Below are 20,883 nucleotides of genomic sequence, written 5' to 3'. Positions count from 1 at the left end.
GAATGCTAAGGGGGTGAATACTTTCACAAGCCACTGTAGATGTTGGAACATCGCTCCCAGCAGCACTCGGAAGCACTGCATCTCAGTGCTAGAGGCGTCACTACAGACCCTGGTTCGATTCCAGGCTGTATCACAACCGACCGTGATTGGGAGTCCCGTAGGACAGCGCACAATTGGCCCAGCGTCGTCCGGGTTCGTCCGGGGTAGGCCGTCATTGTAAATAGATAGTTAAATAAAAGTTAAATAAATTTAAAACGTCGCTGTGGGGACTTTCTTCCATTCAGCCACAACAGCATCGGCGTTCCAATTCAGTCGGCGTTCCAATTCATCCCAAAGGTGTTAAATGGGGTTTAGGTCAGGGCTCTGTGCAGGCCAGTCAAGTTCTTCTACACCAATCTCAATAAACCATTTCAATTTGGACCTCACTTTGTGCATGGGGGAATTGTCATGCTGTAACAGGAAAGGTCCTTCCCTACACTGTTTCCACAAAGTTGTCTAGAATGTCATTATATGCTGGAGCATTAAGATGTCCTTTCACTGGAACTAAGAGGCTTAGCCTGAATCATGAAAAACAGCCCGAGACCATTATTCATCCGCCAAACTTTACAGTTGCCACTATGCATTCGGGCAAGTAGCATTCTCCTGGCATCCACCAACCCAGATTTGTCCATCATACTGCAAGGTGGTGAAGGGTGATTCATAGTTAAATAAAAGTTAAATACATTTCCACTGCTCCAGAGTCCATTAGCAGCGAGCTTTACACAACTCCATCCAACTTTTGGCATTGCACATGGTGATCTTAGGCTTGTGTGCGGCTGCTCGGCGATGGAAACTCATTTCATGAAGCTCCCGACGAACAGTTCTTGTGCTGACGTTGCTTCAGAGGCTGTTTGGAACTTGGTACTGAGTGTTACAACTGAGGAAAGACGATTTTAACGAGCTACAGCACTCTGCGGTCCCGCTCTGTGAGCTTGTGTGGCCTAACACTTCGCGGCTGAGCCGTTGAAGCTCATAGACGTTTCCACTTCCCAATAACAGCACTTACAATTGACTGGAACAGCTCAAGCAGGGCAGAAATTTGATGAACTGACTTGTTGGAAAGGTGGCATCCTATAACAGTGCCATGTCACTAAGCTCTTAAGTTAAACATTGGCAGTAGAATGGCCTGTCTATGAAGATTGCATGGCTATGTGAAGAAATGTGTTTCTTAGTTCTCAGCTTTTCATTTCCTTAAAACCAGTCAATCTCATGACATTTGGACATTTTGTACAGGAACAATCTTTCCACTGATCCACAGATCAATGTAAGACTATCTTGAAGTCTAATTTATTTAGTCTTCTAGGCCAGGTCAACAAGTTAAGACAGAAGAGAAGCTGCATGTATTTAACTATAGTTGACAAACAAATGGCCAACCAAATGTTGGAAATTATAAGCAGAAACTTAATTAAAATTATAGTAAATTAATGATAGTAGGCTAAATATCTATGGTGGATCGAACTGCGCAGGTAACCTACTTTCTGAAGTGATCTTTTTGAAAATAGAAGAATATTTCAAAGATAAATACACAACACAGAGACAGACTACGAAGGGTCAAGAGGACGAGAAGTCAATAGACAACGATCAACGGAAATAGTGGTTTTTCTGTAATATGGAATCATTTATCAAATGGGTCAGAGACATAGGAGGAAGTTGTCTATGCAGTGAGCCTGAAATAGGATACTTGTTATTGGGCCATTGGCTCAGTTGTACTGTAAGGACTTCTAATTGGTCAACCACAGGCTAGGGCTGGATTTTAAAACTAGATCCTGTCCCTTTGATCTGTGGAGATGATCACAGTGGAGAACCACAGGAGAGAATCACTGGAGAGCATCACTGAGGACAGGGGAGAATTGCCATCTACTTCCAAGCATGATTTGTCCTTTTTGAATAAACCTATTATTTTCCTCCCCTGATTTTCTTTGGAGTCTGTGTTATTAAAGAATAACATAAACTGCTAACAACAATCAGATGAAAACATCACACAACACCTATGACATTTTTTATTTAACCTTTATTTAACCAGGTAGGCCAGTTGAGAACAAGTTCTCATTGACAACTGCGACTTGGCCGAGATAAAGCAAAGCAGTGCGACAAAAACAACACAGAATTACACATAAATAAACGTACAGTCAAAAACACAATAGAAAAGAAACATAGTAAACTCTATGAACAGTGTGTGCAAATGTAGAAGAGTAGGGAGGTAGGCGATAAATAGGCCATAGAGGTGAAATAATTACAATTTAGCATTAATAATGGAGTGATTGATGTGCAGATGATGATGTGCAAGTAGAGATACTGGGGTGAAAAAGATCAAGAGAAGAGCAAGTAATGAGCAAGTAATGATGGGCTCACCTGGGGGTCATGATAGGGGCTGCACCAAATGTTTGATGTATTATAATAATTGATTGACTGAGTTTATTTTTTACAGGGACAGTGCACATTAACCTGACAAAGATGTTGGTTCCCAATTGGGGACCAGAGCCCCAAAGTCAGCTGGAACGGTGGCGCACGGAATGCAAAAATATTCATAGAAATATTTAACCTCCACACATTAACATGTCCAATAGCTCAAATGAAAGATAAACAACTTGTTTATCTATCCAGCAAGTCAGATTTCTAAAATGTTTTACGGCGAAAACATAGCACATATTTATGTCAAACCACCACCGAAGACACAGCTAATTTCCATAGCCAAATTGAACAAAATATGCAATCACCAAACGCAGGATTAAAAGAAAAATAATTTCACTAACCTTTTGAAATCTTCATCAGATGACAGTAATATAACATGTTACACAGTACATTTATGTTTTTTTCAATAATATGCCATAAATATCCATAAATCTCTGTTTACAATGACGCATTGTTAAATTGTTAAAATGCATTGTTAAAATGCTACTCAAATGTCCGGAGAAATGACGATGGCTTCTGCACACGCCGTCTGCTAACATGGAATACACAACATAAACGTTGACTAAATATGCATGTTCTACATATATATATAGAAAGATACACTTCTTCTAAATGCAATCGCTGTGTTACATTTATTTTTAACTTTACAGATTTCGTTCACTAGGCTATAATGTGAGTCGGCGCTCAGGAATTAGCATTTTGGCTCCTCTATCTCGGAGTCCACAGAAACCCAAATTTAACACATAAATGTTCCCTTACCTTTGCTGTTCTTCCATCAGAAGACCTGGAAGGGTTTATACTTACCAAAAACAGCTTTAGTTTTGAAGTCTGTGTCTTTCGGTTATCAAACACGACATATTTCGGTTGAAATGCAGCCAAAAAGTAAAGTTAGTTCGCACCAAAACGTCGAAATTACATATTATATGTCGACTAAACTTGTCAAACTTGGTTCAGAACACAGCGTTAGCATGTTATATAGCTTCACAGCAATTCTCAGGACAAAGAGAAACACACGCATCGTTTAATCAATCTTGGAAGAAAGACACCACAGGAGCAGAATGCGCATGAGAGTAACCTGTTTTCTCGCGCGACCGAAAGGTTTCGGCCCGTCATTACTCTCGTGAGTGCGCGATTCACACAATGAGAAGCCCCATTGAAAGCGGACACCGCGCTGAAGGCATAGGAACTGTCCCCAGGACTGTAGGTGCTTGGGAAGGGTGGGGGCGATGACGTCAAAGTTGGGCCAACTTTTTGGATGACAAGAGAGAGTTTGGGAGAATGAGTGCCCTGAGAGTTCTGCTTTACTTACAGACATAATTTAAAGGGTTTTAGAAGCTTTAGAGTGTTTTCTATTCAATAATAATTTTTAATTGCATATATTAGCAATTTTTGACAGATTTTTTTTCTGTTTACCATGGGCACGCAATCACCCCAAAGGGGGCAGCAATCAGCCCTATCCCCATCAGGTTTTAACCAACGTTTCAGTAAAGGCGCCGGTTTTAGCCAGCCAGCTAATTTTCAACCGCAGTCCCTGATTATGCTTTTGTTGTATTAATAGAAGGGGAAGGGCAATAAGACCCCTCCTCCACTACATTTATAGGGTCCTGGACTACAGATTAGCAATATATATATATGCATTATAAGGTTTAATATTGTTCCACAGTTCTTTTCTAGTCTCTGCCTCTAAGAAACAGTCTGAGAGATGTGTGAGTTATTGCAGTCAAAATAGGGTGTCTGTGAGAAAGCACCTCAAGGATAAAGGAGATTCATAGACACAGAACCCTGCAAAGGAGTGAAAGAGATAAGAGACAAGTCAGACATACCACTATAAAGCCACACGGAAGTGGAAAATTACTGCTGAGCCCTTAGAAAACACTGGAACTATTGTTCTCTCCTGCAAGTTTGTAAAACTGTTATTGTTCAGTCTTTTTTACTGTTGTTTTACTTACCTATTGTTCACATAATACAGGCTCTAACCAACAGTGCAAAAAAGGTAAGTAAGCATTTCACTGTAAGGTCTACACCTGTTGAATTCGGAGCACGTGACAAATAAACTTTGATTTGATATGCATGGGCTTGGTCTCATGTGAAGAAGGTTTTGAAGTAGGCAGTTACATCACTAGGGGTTGACTAAAAGCAACCTTTCCGATTTTACAGAACTCAGGAGAGAAATCTTTTGTATGTTTGATCCTTGACTTCTGTCATACATTTGAATCAAAATACAGCTGTAATGATTTAAGTGCACATTGAAAATTCATTATTAAATAGAAGCCCAAGAAAAGAAGCCCAACAGTAATAATATGGGGATGAGGTAGTAGGGTGTGTTATTTACACATTGGATGTGTACAGGTACAATGATGGGTAAGCTGCTCTGACAGCTGATGCATAAAGTTAGAGAGGGAGATAAGACTCCAACTTCAAAGATTTTTGCAATTCGTTCCAGGAAGGGAAGGTGGCAAAAGTAAGTGTTGGCTTTGGGGATGACCAGTGCAATGTACCTTCTGGAGCGCGTGCTATGGGTGGGTGTTGCTATGGTGACCAGTGAGCTGAGATAAGGCAGGGCTTTACCTAGCAAAGACCTATAGATGACCTGGAGCCAGTGGGTTTGGCGTCAGATATTTATAGTGAGGGCCAGCCAACGAGAGCATACAGGCCGCAGTGGTGGGTAGTATATGGGGCTTTGGTGACAAAACGGATAGCTACATAGACTACATCCAGTTTGCTGAGTAGCGTGTTGGGGGCTATTTTGTAAATGACATCGCCAAAGTCAAGGATAGGTAGGATGGTCAGTTTTACGAGGGTATTTTTTATCAAAAAAAAAAAAATGTGACCTTTATTTAACTAGGCAAGTCACTTAAGAACAAATTCTTATTTTCAATGACGGCCTAGGAACAGTGGGTTAACTGCCTGTTCAGGGGCAGAACGACAGATTTGTACCTTGTCAGCTCTGGGATTTGAATTTGCAACCTTCCGGATGCTAGTCCAACGCTCTAACCACTTGGCTACCCTGCCCCATGTTTGGCAGCATGATTGACGGAGGCTTTGTTGCGAAATAGGAAGCTGATTTCTAATTTTGGATTGGAGATGCTTAATGTGAGTCTGGAAGGAGAGTTTACAGTCTAACCAGACACCTAGGTATTTGTTGTTGTCCACATATTTGAGGTCAGAACCGTCCAGAGTAGTGATGCTAGTCAGGCGGGAGGGTGCGGGCAGCAATTGGTTGAAGAGCATACATTTAGTTTAGCATTTAAAAGCAGTTGGATGCCACGGAAGGAGTGTTGTATGTCGTTTAAGCTCGTTTGAAGGTTTGTTAGCACAGTGTCCAAAAGGCCTGATGTAGACAGAATGGTGTCGTCTGCGTAGAGGTGGATCAGAGAATCACCAGCAGCAAGAGCGACATCATTGATACAGTTGAAGTCAGAAGTGTACATACACCGTAGCCAAATGCATTTAAACACCGTTTTCACAATTCCTGACATTTAATCCTAGTAAAATTTCCCTGTCTTAGGTCAGTTAGGATCAACATTTTAAGAATGTGAAATGTCAGAATAATAGTAGAGAGAATGATTTATTTCAGCTTTTATTTATTTCATAACATTCCCAGTGGGTCAGAAGTTTATATCCACTCAATTAGTATTTGGTTGCATGGCCTTTAAATGGTTTAACTTGGGTCAAACGTTTTGGGTAGCATTCCACAACCTTCCCACAATAAGGTGAATATTGGCCCATTCCTCCTGACAGAGCTGGTGTAACTGAGTCAGGTTTGCAGGCCTCCTTGCTCGCGCACGCTTTTTAACTTCTGCCCAAAAAAATTACATGAGATTGAGGTCAGGGGTTTGTGATGGCCACTCCAATAACTTGACTTTGTTGTCCTTAAGCCATTTTGCCACAACTCTAGAAGTATGCTTGGGGTCATTGTCCATTTGGAAGACCCATTTGCGACCAAGCTTTAACTTCCTGACTGATGTCTTGAGATGTTGCTTCAATATATCCACATAATTTTCCACCCTCGTGATGCCATCTATTTTGTGAAGTGCACCAGTCCCTCCTGCAGCAAAGCCCCCCCACAACATGATGCTGCCACCGCCGTGCTTCACGGTTCCTCCAAACATAATGATGGTCATTATGGCCAAACAGTTCTATTTTTGTTTTATCATACCAGAGGACATTTCTCCAAAAAGTATGATCTTTGTCCCCATGTGCAGTTGCAAACCGTAGTCAGATTTTTTTTATGGCGGTTTTGGAGCAGTGGCTTCTTCCTTGCTGAGAGGACTTTCAGGTTATGTCGATGTAGGACTTGTTTTACTGTGGATATAGATACTTTTGTACCAGTTTCCTCCAGCATTTTCACAAGGTCCTTTACTGTTGTTCTGGGATTGATTTGCACTTTTCACACCAAAGTACGTTCATCTCTAGGAGACAGAATGTGTCTCCTTCCTGAGCAGTATGACGGCTGCGTGGTCACATAGTGTTTATACTTATGTACTATTATTTGTACAGATGAATGTGGGAACTTCAGGCGTTTGGAAATTGTCCCAAGGACGAACCAGACTTGTGGAGGTCGACAATTTATTTTCTGAGGTTTTTGCTGATTTATTTTGATTTCCCCATGATGTCAAGCAAGCAAAGAAGGACTGAGTTTGAAGGTAGGCCTTGAAATACATCCACAGGTACACCTCCAATTGACTCAAATGATGTCAATTAGCCTATCAGAAGCCTTCCAAAGCCATGACATCATTTACTTGAATTTTACAAGCTGTTTAACTTCTTGGCGCACCCATCCCACTAGCGGGATCATTTTCCTCAACATCCGCTGAATTGCAGAGCGCCAACTTCAATTTAAATTACAAAAAATATTTGATTTTCATGAAATCACAAGTGAAATATAGCAAAACACAGCTTAGCTTGTTGTTAATCCACCTGGCGTGTCAGATTTCAAAAAAGCTTTACAGCTAAAGCAAACCAAGCATTTATGTAAGGACATCTCTCTCAGCAGACAAAACATTACAAACAGCTAGCAGCAAAGTAGATTGCTTTTCTGACTTTCGTGACCAATCAAATTAATCGCTTACCTTTGATGACCTTAGGATGTTTGCACTCACGAGACTCCCAGTTACACAATAAATGTTCCTTTTGTTCCATAAAGATTATTTTTATATCCAAAATACCTCCATTTGGTTGGCGCGTTATGTTCAGTAATCCACAGGCTCGAGCGGTCACGACATTGCCAGGTCTCTGACCTACTCCCTATAGGCTGTCTCATCGCTGTCAGTGATCAGGCCTACCACCCGGCCTACCACTGTTGTGTCACCAGCAAACTTAATGGTGTCTGACTCGTGCTTGGCCAAGCAGTCGTGGGTGAAGAGGGGGTACAGGGGGGGACTAAGCACACACACCCCTGAGGGGCCCCGTGTTAAGGATCAGTGTGGCAGATATGATGCCGCCTACCCTTACCACCTGGGGGCGGTCCGTCAGGAAGTCCAGGATCCAGTTGCAGAGGGAGGGGGTTCAGTGCCAGGGTCCTTAGCTTAGTGATGAGCTTTGTGGGTGCAATAGGTTGAAAACAACGTCACTATAAACAGACACCCCGTATTATTTGTAACTAATTTGCTTATGCATTTGTCTTAATCTAAATGTGGTATATACCACATGCTTTAGCATTATGCTTTGTCCATGCTTTAGTCATTATGCTTTAGAACACGCTTTAGTCCATCAGGCCAATAGATGGCGCTGTTGCACTGTGGCAGTAGGAGAAACCGCAAGTTCTGGCCAAGCATGCGCTCCATTTTTCAGAATAAAGAAAAAGCCAGAACTATGCAGACGTAAACTTGTACCATTACAGGTACGCAACAGAACTTTCTAAAACTTCCAAATATTGAAAGAATATGTACTAACATGCTATTTAACAACTTTGTCAAGGTATTATCACGTTCAGAAAGGTTTGTTGTTTTTGTGTCCGTTTCCCTGCCACATCCGACGAGCGTCAGAACCAGTGTAGTGGGATTCAATCTTAGTCCTGTATTGACACTTTTCATGTTTGATGGTTCGTTTGAGGGCATAGCGGGATATGTTATAAGCGTCTGGATTAGTGTCCCCATCCTTGAAAGGTGCAGCTCTGTTGCCTGTAATCCATGGCTTCTGGTTGGGATATGTATGTACGGTCACTGTGGGAACGACATCGTCGATGCACTTATTGATGAAGCTGATGACTGAGGTGGTATACTCCTCAATGCCATTGGATGAATCCTGGAACATATTCGAATCTGTGCCCGCAAAACAGTCCTGTAGCGTAGTATCCGCGTCATCTGACGAGTCCCTGGTACCTCCTGCTTTAGTTTTTGCTTGTAAGCAGGAATCAGGAGGATAGAATTATGGTCAGATTTGTATGCGTCTCTGTGTGTAGAGTAAAGGTGGTCTAACATTTTTATTTTTTTATCTCTGGTTACACATGTAACATGCTGGTAGAAATGAGGTAAAACTGATTTAAGTTCCCCTGCATTAAAGTCCCTGGTCACTAGGAGCGCCAGATAAGCATTTTCTTGTTTGCTTATGGCCTTACACAGCTGGTTGAGTGTGGTCTTAGTGCCAGCATCGGTTTGTGGTGGTAAATAAACGCCTACGAAAAATATAGATGAAAACTCTCTTTTGGTAGATAGTGTGGAAAACACTTGGTAGACCAGCTGTTATTGACAAATAGTTTCACACCCACCCCTCGTCCTACCAGACATAGCTGTTCTGTCCTGCCGATGCACAGAAAACCCAGCCAAAATAATATTATCCGTTCGTCGTTCAGCCACGACTCGTGAAACATAAAATATTTAATTTTTATGTTCCGTTGGTAGGATAGTCTCAGGCGGAGATCATCCAGTTTATTTTCCAGTGATTGCACGTTGGCCAATAGAATGGATGGTAGAGGCGGGTTACCCACTCACAGACAAGTGCTCATGCTCACAAGGCCCCCTGAATTTCCTTTTTTTCTTCACACGAATGACTGAGATTTGGTCCTGGTCTCGGAGAGGCAGTATATCCTTTGCGTCGGACTTAAAATAAAAAAATCTTCATCCAGTTCGAAGTGAGTAATCGCTGTTCTGATTTCCAGAAGATCTTTTCAATCATAAGAGACGGTGGCAGCAACATTATGTACAAAATAAGTTAAATAATGCAGGGGAAAAAAGGAATAAAAAAATATATATAATTGTGTTTTATGCTTATTGCAGACTAGGCAGCTAGTATTACAGTGGTACCACAACGCTGTGCGGGACAAACTGAGCATTCATTTTCAATAATCAATGTTCATTGATACTAATAAACAAGAGTGTCTGCTCTGCGTGCATTTTGAGTAGTTGAGACAAAAAGGGTAGAAAAATTAATTTTACTGTACTAGAGGAGAAGTTGACTGATATGGCTGATTCTGTTGGACCAAACCTCAAATGCAACTAGCGAGTTGAAACCGCTTTGTCAGAAGGGAAGATGTGACCTCTCAACGTTGTTGGCGTGAGAGGAAGGGGAGGGGCTTGGTGTGGTGTGTAAACCATAGAGGAAGGTGCAAAGCGAGAGGTTTCGCTCTTGATAAAAATCTGTCCAAAATAAGGCCAAAGCTTTTCTATGGGCTTATTTTGTCCTTAAGCTTGTCGTCTGCCTTCCTACCTTTGAGACGACTCCCATTGTTAGGACGGAGACGTGAGCAGCTCGTCATTATATACAGAACTCTGGTGTAAATGGGAAGATGCACAGAAGGAGCGAACGAGACCAAAAAGACAACATGAGAACAAGCGGACAAACGTTCATACAAGTGAAAAATAACAAAACCTTGATTCTTGGTACAGGCATTTTGAATATCACGCAAAAACATAAATTTAAATGAATCCAATTAATTTGATATATCGCCCAGTCCTAGTGTCAACTCAAAAACAGAATAATAATGGGATACTGGTGTGCATGTAAATGTGGTCAGTGAGATTCCACCTTGCATACCTCGATCTCTCAGCACCAGCGGTTTCTTCCCCCCCTGATGCCTGGCTTGGGGTGCAGTGGGGGCGAGAGGTCCAGGCACCCCAGGGGGGATGAAGGCCCCAGCAGTGATGGGGTTTCTGTTAGGGAGGTCCATGGGCACACCTCTCCCTCCTCCTCCTCCACCACCAGATGGCTTGATGTGGTCATACCTACAACACAGAAAGTCCAAACACACACAATGATAATAAACACACATTTACTGAACACTATAGATGAGCATAAAACTCATACAGTAACTGTACATTCCAGCCCATCAGTGTGGTAGGTATATTGGATCTTACCTGCAGCGGTCTCCGTAGGCACACACACCTCTCTGGTAGAACTTACAGATGGTTGAAGGTTTACTGGTGGTCAGGTCATGAGAGAACATGCACCTATTCCCCTCTCGGCAGACACCATGGAGAAAATACCTGCATAGCAACACACACAAAAACAGCAGAATAAGCAAGTTAGCTAGCTTGTGGATTAGAGGTCGACCGATTATGATTTTTCAACGCAGATACCGATTATTGGAGGACCAAAAAAGCCAATATAAAAATACAAAATATATTATTATTATAAAAACATTTTTAAATCGGCCGATTTAATTGGTATTTATTTGTAATAATGAAAATTACAACAATACTGAATGAACACTTATTTTAACTTAATATAATACATAAATAAAATCAATTTAGCCTCAAATAAATAATGAAACATGTTCAATTTGGTTTAAATAATGCAAAAACAAAAGTGTTGGAGAAGAAAGTAAAATAGCAATATGTGCCATGTAAAAAAGCTAACGTTTAAGTTCCTTGCTCAGAACATATGACAGCTGGTGGTTCCTTTTAACATGAGTCTTCAATATTCCCAGGTAAGAAGTTTGTAGTTATTATAGGAATTATAGGACTATTTCCCTCTATAACATTTGTATTTAATTAACCTTTGACTATTGGATGTTCTTATAGGCACTTTAGTATTGCCAGTGTAAAAGTATAGCTTCCGTCCCTCTGCTCGCTCCTCCCTGGGCTCGAACCAGGAACACAACGACAACAGCCACCATCGAAGCAGCGTTACACATGCAGAGCAAGGGGAACAACCACTCCAAGTCTCAGAACGAGTGACGTTTGAAAAGCAATTAGCGCGCACCCCGCTAACTAGCTAGCCATTTCACATCGGTTACACCAGCCTCATCTCGGGAGTTGATATGCTTGAAGTCATAAACAGCGCAATGCTTGACGCACAACGAAGAGCTGCTGACAAATCGCAACAAAGTGCTGTTTGAATGAATGTTTACGAGCCTGCTTCTGCCTACCACCGCTCAGTCAGATACTTGTATGCTCAGTCAGATTATATGCAACGCAGGACACGCTAGATAAACTAGTAATATCATCAACCATGTGTAGTTAACTAGTGATTATGATTGGTTGATTTTTTTTTTTATAAGTTGATGCTAGCTTGCAACTTACCTTGGCTTACTGCATTCGCGTAACAGGCAGTCTCCTTGGAGTGCAACGAGAGGCAGGTGGTTATAGCGTTGGACTAGTTAACTGTAAGGTTGCAAGATTGGACTCCCCGAGCTGACAAGGTGAAAATCTGCCGTTCTGCCCCTGAACGAGGCAGTTAACCCACCGTTCCTAGGCCGTCATTGAAAATAAGAATGTGTTCTTAACTGACTTGCCTAGTTAAATAAAAGGTATAAAAGTGACAAATAAGATGATCCTTGACTAGTTTCTCAAAACACTTCATGATGACAGAAGTGAGTGCTACGGGGCGATAGTCATTTATTTCAGTTACCTTTGCATTCTTAGGTATTGCATTCTTAGGAACAATGGTCGCCATCTTGAAGCATGTGAGGACAGCAGACTGGCATAGGAAGAGATTTAATATGGCAGTAAACACACCAGCCAGCTGGTCTGCACATGCTCTGAGAACGTGGCTAGGGATGCCTTCTGGGCCGGCAGCCTTTGCGAGAGTTAACATGTTTAAATGTCTTACTCACATCGGCCACAGAGAAGGAAAGCCCACAGTCCTTGGTAGCGTGCCGAGTCGGTGGCACTGTGTTATCCTCAAAGCGGGCAAAGAATGTGTTTAGCTTGGCCGGAAGCAAGATGTCGGTGTCCGCGACGTGGCTGGTTTTCCTTTTGTAGTCCGTGATTGTCTGTAGACCCTGCCACATACTTCTCGTGTCTAAGCTGTTGAATTGCGACTCCACTTAGTCTCTATACTTACAAGGCAGACCTGTAAATTGAAATGCATTCCAGGTAACTACCTCATGAAGCTGGTTGAGAGAATGCCAAGCGTGTGCAAAGCTGTCATCAAGGCAAAGAGTGGTTACTTTGAAGAATCTCAAATATAAAACATTTTGATTTATTTAACACTTTTTTGTTATTACATGATTCCATGTGTTATTTCGTAGTTTTGATGTCTTCACTATTATTCTACAATGTAGAAAATAGTAAAAATAGATAGAAAACCCACACACACTTTGAAATTGTGGTGCCAGTGTAGGCCAGTGACAACAAAAAAATCAAAAAAAATAAAATTTGAATTCAAGCTGCAACACAACAAAAAGTGGAATAACTCAAGGGGTGTGAATACTTTCTGAAGGCACTGTTTAGTCTAGTGAGTGTGCGTAGGATTAGTGTAAGACGAATCAGTGCAGATAGTTTGAGTACCATTAATTGACTAATTAGCAGTCCAGCTATTTAGCAGTCTTATGGCTTGGGGGGTATACGCTGTCACGGAGCCTGTTGGTCCAAGAGCCGATACTCCGGTACCGTTCGCCGGATGGAAGCAGAGTGAACAGTTGATGGATGGGTGGCTGGAGTCTTTTTTCGGGCCTTCCTCTGATGCCGCCTGATATAAAGTTCCTGGGTGGCAGGGAGCTCGGCACCAATGATGTACTGGGCTGTCCGCACCACCATCTGTAGCTCTTTTATTTTTAAAATTTGTTTTTACCTTTATTTAACTAGGCAAGTCAGTTAAGAACACATTCTTATTTTCAATGGCGGGCTAGGAGCAGTTGGTTAACTGACTTGTTCAGGGCCATAATGACAAATTTTGACCTTGTCAGCTCGGGGATTCGATCTTGCAACCTTCTGGTTACTAGTCCAACGCTCTAACCACTAGGCTATCTGCCTCTCTTTGCGGTCAAGGACGATGCATTTGCCATATCCAAGCGGTGATGAAGCCAGTCAAGATGCTCTCAATGGCGCAGCTGTTGAACTTGAGGATGCGAGGGCCCATGCCACATTTTTTCAGCCTCCTGAGGGGGAAGCGGCGCTGTCATGCCCTCTTCATGATGGTGTGGGTGTGTGTACCATGTTAGTTCGTTAGTGATGTGGACGCCAAGAAACTCGAAGCTACTGACCTGCTCCACAACAGCCTTGTCAATGTGTATAGGGCGTGCTCTCCCCTCTTTCTCTTATGGTCCACAATCAGCTCCTTGGTCTTACTGATGTTGAGGGAGAGGTTGTTGTCCTGGAACCACACTGCTAAGTCTCTGACCTCATCCCTGTAGGCTGAATCATTGCCGTCGGTGATCAGGCCTACCACCGTCGTGTCGTTAGCAAACTTATTGATGGTGTTGGAGTCCTGAGTGGCCAGACAGTCATGGGTGAACAGGGAGTACAGGAAGTACAGGAAGTAACTAGGCACACACCCCTGAGGGGCCCCCGTGTTGAGGGTCAACATGGCGTAGTTGCCTACCCTCACCACCTGGGGCCAGCCCGTCAGGAAGTCCAGGATCCAGTTACAGAGGGATGGGTCAGTCCCAGGGTTCCTAGCTTGGTAATGAGCTGGGAAGGGACTATGGTGTTGAATGCTGAACTGTAGTCTATGAACAGCATTCTCACATAGTTGTGTCCCCTCATCCAGGTGGGAGGGGGCAGTGTGAAGCGCAACTGAGGTTGCATCATCTTTGGAATGCGAATTGGAGTGGGTCTAGGGTGTCTGGGATGATGGTGTTGAAGTGTGTCATAATCAGACGTTCAAAGCACTTCATAATTACAGATGTGAGTCCTACAGGGCAACAGTCATTTAGGCAGGTTACCTTGGAGCGCTTGGGAACAGGGACAATGATGGTCAGCTTGAAACATGTTGGGATTACAGACTAGGACAAGGACAGATTGAAAATGCACATGATTAAATAGCTATATTATTGGTTCTTTGTTCTCTCATGTCCAAATATGAATGTTTTCTGGAACCCGACAGCTTCACTGGAATGATCAAACGGCAAGAGACAAACAGGTCGTATAGGCACGGTTTAATTGAGACTCTTCACAGGTAGGCTGGTAGTATTTTTCTGAAATGATTATTTTTCACCTGATTTACAGTACACCTGTCTTAACTGAAAATTGACATACATTTCATTAGCTGGCTAAGATTAGCATGCTAGCTAGCTACACTGACAGCTGTCAGTCAGTGGCCTATTTGTGGTTATTTCTCTGCTAAATGTGGAAATCCCCACAACTTTCCCACTTCCAATTCCTGAATATATATTTGCAGCCTGCATCAGTCTTAGAGGTGGAACCAAAAAAACAATGTCCACTCTTGGACAGGAATTACTGGAAATGGGTGCAGCAACTTCCTCTTAGGACGGCCTTTTAGTAATCCAACAATGTGTATGCCGCCATCTTGTCTATTTCAAATCTCTCATTAATCAAGACAGGCAAGTGTCATCATGGCGAGGCACTTTGGGGTGGACCCACCTGTCTCACTCAATGAGAAGATTTGAAATGGACAGATGGCGGCGTACACATTGTTGGATTACATAGAGAAAAATGCATTTTCTAAATTCAAATGCGCCACCTGCAACTACACACCGACATTTTAAAAGATACATGTTTGGCCGAAACGAGAACAAAGATAGTATCGCCAAGTTAAGGTTGGACGAAAATTCTCTGTGCTACATCACAGTACCTAACTTGTAACTCCCAGTAATGGACACCATAAATCTTTGGTTAAATCACATGATCTGTTGTAACACTCTGTAGCTGCACTTTTTATAGCCTAGGCAGCCAATAGCGGGCAGTAGATCTGCACTATCATCTAGGATTGATGTGGATTCCAGGCAATACACTGGTGTTCCGGCTTGTACATAAAGCATTCAGGCTGCAAAGGAATCACTTTCCTCCTTAACGTCCTAATGAAACCAGTTTTCCATTAACTTAGGACGTTGCACACCCTTGGCTGAACGTGGTGTGCAACATCCTAAATTGTCCGAAAATGGTGAAGATTGTTTTTATGAAGACAGTGCACATTTTTCCCGTTTTTTTCCCCCAACAGCTGCCATTATAGCTAGATAGGGAGGGAAATTATGTGTTTGCAGTAGAGGTCGACCGATTAATCGGAATGGCCGATTAATTAGGGCCGTTTTCAAGTTTTCATAGCAATCGGAAATCGGTCTTTTTGGGCGCCGATTTACAATTATAAAAATAAAAAAAATTAACAAGGCAAGTCAGTTCAGAACACATTCTTATTTTCAATGACTGCCTAGGAACTGTGGGTTAACTGCCTTCTTCAGAGGCAGAACGACAGATTATTAAATAAACATCTGTACCTTGATGGTGTCAACTAAATCGCCGTGACCCCCAACCAACCTCTCCACTCACTGGACCCGTTTGATCACTCGACTAAGCATGCCTCTCCTTAATGTCAATATGTCTTGACCATTGCTGTTCTGGTTAGTGTTTATTGGCTTATTTCACTGTAGAGCCTCTAGTCCTGCTCACTATACCTTATCCAACCTATTAGTTCCACCACCCACACATGCAATGACATCTCCTGGTTTCAATGATGTTTCTAGAGACAATATCTCTCTCTTTATCACTCAATACCTAGGTTTACCTCCACTGTATTCACATCCTACCATACCTTTGTCTGTACATTATACCTTGATGCTATTTTATCGCCCCCAGAAACCTCCTTTTACTCTCTGTTCCAGACGTTCTAGACGACTAATTCTTATTGCTTTTAGCCGCACTCTTATTCTACTCCTCCTATGTTCCTCTGGCGATGTAGAGGTGAATCCAGGCCCTGCAGTGCCTAGCTCCACTCCTATTCCCCAGGTGCTCTCTTTTGATGACTTCTGTAACCGTAATAGCCTTGGTTTCATGCATGTTAACATTAGAAGCCTCCTCCCTAAGTTTGTTCTATTCACTGCTTTAGCACACTCTGCCAACCCGGATGTTCTAGCTGTGTCTGAATCCTGGCTTAGGAAGACCACCAAAAACTCAGAAATTTTCATTCCAAACTACAACATTTTCAGACAAGATAGAACTGCCAAAGGGGGCTTTGTTGCAATCTACTGCAAAGATAGCCTGCAGAGTTCTGTCCTACTATCCAGGTCTGTACCCAAACAATTTGAACTTCTACTTTTAAAAATCCACCTCTCTAAAAACAAGTCTCTCACCGTTGCCGCCTGCTATAGACCACCCTCTGCCCCCAGCTGTGCTCTGGACACCATATGTGAACTGATTGCCCCCCATCTATCTTCAGAGCTCGTGCTGCTAGGCGACCTAAACTGGAACATGCTTAACACCCCAGCCATCCTACAATCTAAACTTGATGCCCTCAATCTCACACAAATTATCAATGAACCTACAAGGTACCTCCCAAAAGCCTTAAACACAGGCACCCTCATAGATATCATCCTAACCAACTTCCCCTCTAAATACACCTCTGCTGTCTTCAACCAAGATCTCAGCGATCACTGCCTCATTGCCTGCATCCGTAATGGGTCAGCGGTCAAACGATCTCCACTCATCACTGTAAAACGCTCCCTGAAACACTTCAGCGAGCAGGCCTTTCTAATCGACCTGGCCGGGGTATCCTGGAAGGATATTGATCTCATCCCGTCAGTAGAGGATGCCTGGATATTTTTTTTAAATGCCTTCCTAACCATCTTAAATAAACATGCCCCATTCAAGAAATTTAGAACCAGGAACAGATATAGCCCTTGGTTTTCCCCAGACCTGACTGCCCTTAACCAACACAAAAACATCCTATGGCGTTCTGCATTAGCATCGAACAGCCCCCGTGAAATGCAGCTGTTCAGGGAAGCTAGAAACCATTATACACAGGCAGTTAGAAAAGCCAAGGCTAGCTTTTTCAAGCAGAAATTTGCTTCCTGCAACACTAACTCAAAAAAGTTCTGGGACACTGTAAAGTCCATGGAGAATAAGAAAACCTCCTCCCAGCTGCCCACTGCACTGAAGATAGGAAACACTGTCACCACTGATAAATCCACCATAATTGAGAATTTCAATAAGCATTTTTCTACGGCTGGCCATGCTTTCCACCTGGCTACTCCTACCCCGGTCAACAGCACTGCACCCCCAACAGCAACTTGCCCAAGCCTTCCCCATTTCTCCTTCTCCCAAATCCATTCAGCTGATGTTCTGAAAGAGCTGCAAAATCTGAACCCCTACAAATCAGCCGGGTTAGACAATCTGGACCCTTTCTTTCTAAAATTATCTGCCGAAATTGTTGCCACCCCTATTACTAGCCTGTTCAACCTCTCTTTCGTGTCGTCTGAGATTCCCAAAGATTGGAAAGCAGCCCCCTCTTCAAAGGGAGGGACACTCTTGACCCAAACTGCTACAGACCTATATCTATCCTACCATGCCTTTCTAAGGTCTTCGAAAGCCAAGTCAACAAACAGATTACCGACCATTTCGAATCTCACCATACCTTCTCTGCTATGCAATCTGGTTTCAGAGCTGGTCATGGGTGCACCTCAGCCACGCTCAAGGTCCTAAACAATATCTTAACCGCCATCGATAAGAAACATTACTGTGCAGCCGTATTCATTGATCTGGCCAAGGCATTCGACTCTGTCAATCACCACATCCTCATCGGCAGACTCGACAGCCTTGGTTTCTCAAATGATTGCCTCGCCTGGTTCACCAACTACTTCTCTGATAGAGTTCAGTGTGTCAAATCGGAGGGTCTGCTGTCCGGACCTCTGGCAGTCTCTATGGGGGTGCCACAGGGTTCAATTCTTGGACCGACTCTCTTCTCTGTATACATCAATGAGGTCGCTCTTGCTGCTGGTGAGTCTCTGATCCACCTCTACGCAGACGACACCATTCTGTATACTTCCGGCCCTTCTTTGGACACTGTGTTAACAACCCTCCAGGCAAGCTTCAATGCCATACAACTCTCCTTCCGTGGCCTCCAATTGCTCTTAAATACAAGTAAAACTAAATGCATGCTCTTCAACCGATCGCTACCTGCACCTACCCGCCTGTCCAACATCACTACTCTGGATGGCTCTGACTTAAAATACGTGGACAACTACAAATACTTAGGTGTCTGGTTAGACTGTAAACTCTCCTTCCAGACCCATATCAAACATCTCCAATCCAAAGTTAAATCTAGAATTGGCTTCCTATTTCGCAACAAAGCATCCTTCACTCATGCTGCCAAACATACCCTTGTAAAATTGACCATCCTACCAATCCTCGACTTTGGCAATGTCATTTACAAAATAGCCTCCAATACCCTACTCAACAAATTGGATGCAGTCTATCACAGTGCAATCCGTTTTGTCACCAAAGCCCCATATACTACCCACCATTGCGACCTGTACGCTCTCGTTGGCTGGCCCTCGCTTCATACTCGTCGCCAAACCCACTGGCTCCATGTCATCTACAAGACCCTGCTAGGTAAAGTCCCCCCTTATCTCAGCTCGCTGGTCACCATAGCATCTCCCACCTGTAGCACACGCTCCAGCAGGTATATCTCTCTAGTCACCCCCAAAACCAATTCTTTCTTTGGCCGCCTCTCCTTCCAGTTCTCTGCTGCCAATGACTGGAATGAACTACAAAAATCTCTGAAACTGGAAACACTTATCTCCCTCACTAGCTTTAAGCACCAACTGTCAGAGCAGCTCACAGATTACTGCACCTGTACATAGCCCACCTATAATTTAGCCCAAACAACTACGTCTTTCCCAACTGTATTTAATTAATTTATTTATTTTGCTCCTTTGCACACCATTATTTTTATTTCTACTTTGCACATTCTTCCATTGCAAAACTACCATTCCAGTTTTTTACTTGCTATATTGTATTTACTTTGCCACCATGGCCTTTTTTGCCTTTACCTCCCTTCTCACCTCATTTGCTCACATTGTATATAGACTTGTTTATACTGTATTATTGACTGTATGTTTGTTTTACTCCATGTGTAACTCTGTGTCGTTGTATCTGTCGAACTGCTTTGCTTTATCTTGGCCAGGTCGCAATTGTAAATGAGAACTTGTTCTCAACTTGCCTACCTGGTTAAATAAAGGTAAAACAAATAAATAAATAAAAAACTGTGTCTGCATAATGAAAAAGCAGGAAAAAAATGAAAACTTTGGACTATTTCTGGTTTAGTGATCAGTGACAACCGAGCTCGCTGCCTAGACTTAGATAATTACAAAGAGGAGATTCTCCTGATTAAAATAGTGCCTGACTTGAAAAAAATCTAAATATACATAGTGAAATATTTGGTGAAATAGACCGGCATGCATCTCCATAGGAAAACAATGGGGGGAGCTCAGCGTTCCAAGGGCAAAAAGTATTTTGGGCTAGCATTGGATGACAACAGAGCTCGCTGCCCAGACTTACATAATTAGAAAGAGGAGATTCTCATGATTAAAATGGTGTCCGACTTGAAAAAAAAAATCGAAATATGCACATTGCGAGATATTTCCATATAGGAAACAATGGGACGACCAGAGTTCAATGAGTCATTTTTTGTTGTTGTTTACAATTTAACTACCAGCAACATGGGCAGGTCTCACATCATGACCACACCCACACTGCAAAATAAATGTACACATACACGTTATTCAATCATTGCTTGCGCGCCTCAGCGAGAGAATGCGTAGTCAGGCGTTAAAATAGAAATAGAACCTATTTGTGATGCTCAACACGCTGCAAGTCCAGCCTCTCCCATCTCCTCATTGACACCGATTGTATTGCACTCCAAGAGGAAACTGCGTGGCAGGCTGACCACCTGTTACGCGAGTACAGCAAGGAGCCAAGGTAAGTTGCTAGCATTAAACTTATCTTATAAAAAAAAAAATCTATATTCACTAATTAACTATAAAGGGTTGATATGAATTAACTAGCTTGTCCTGCGTTGCATATAATCAATGCGGTGCCTGTTAATTTATCATCAAATCACAGCCTACTTCGCCAAACGGGTGATGATTTAACAAAAGCGCATTCGCGGGAGAAAAAAAGCACAATCGTTGCACAAATGTACCTAACAATAAACATGCCTTTCTTTTTCTTTTCTTTTTTTAAACCTGCGTATTTAGTTAAGAAATTCATGTTAACAGGCAATATTAACTAGGGAAATTGTGTCTCTTCTCTTGCGTTCATTGCATGCAGTCAGGGTATATGCAATAGGTTGGGCCGCCTGGCTCGTTGCAAACTCATT

The 20,883-nt window shown here is 42.7% G+C and overlaps 1 protein-coding gene across 1 annotated transcript in view; it reads right to left on the bottom strand.

Moving 5' to 3' along the window:
- LOC109900007 (probable E3 ubiquitin-protein ligase makorin-2) overlaps window positions 1-20,883 on the bottom strand; it is a 60,371-nt gene that overhangs the window by 34,322 nt on the left and 5,166 nt on the right. Inside the window, exons 2-3 of the mRNA XM_020495717.2 lie at window positions 10,746-10,874; window positions 10,426-10,613 (exon numbers count right to left, since the gene is read on the bottom strand). Of these exons, the coding sequence (XP_020351306.2) occupies window positions 10,426-10,613; window positions 10,746-10,874 (317 nt within the window). The remainder of the gene's footprint in view (window positions 1-10,425; window positions 10,614-10,745; window positions 10,875-20,883) is intronic.

The sequence above is a fragment of the Oncorhynchus kisutch genome, linkage group LG1 (genome assembly GCF_002021735.2).
Source record: "Oncorhynchus kisutch isolate 150728-3 linkage group LG1, Okis_V2, whole genome shotgun sequence".
In the NCBI taxonomy this organism is placed as follows: Eukaryota; Metazoa; Chordata; class Actinopteri; order Salmoniformes; family Salmonidae; genus Oncorhynchus; species Oncorhynchus kisutch.
The sequence above is the reverse complement of the archived record's forward strand: the minus strand, read 5'-3'. Positions and strand labels throughout refer to the sequence as shown.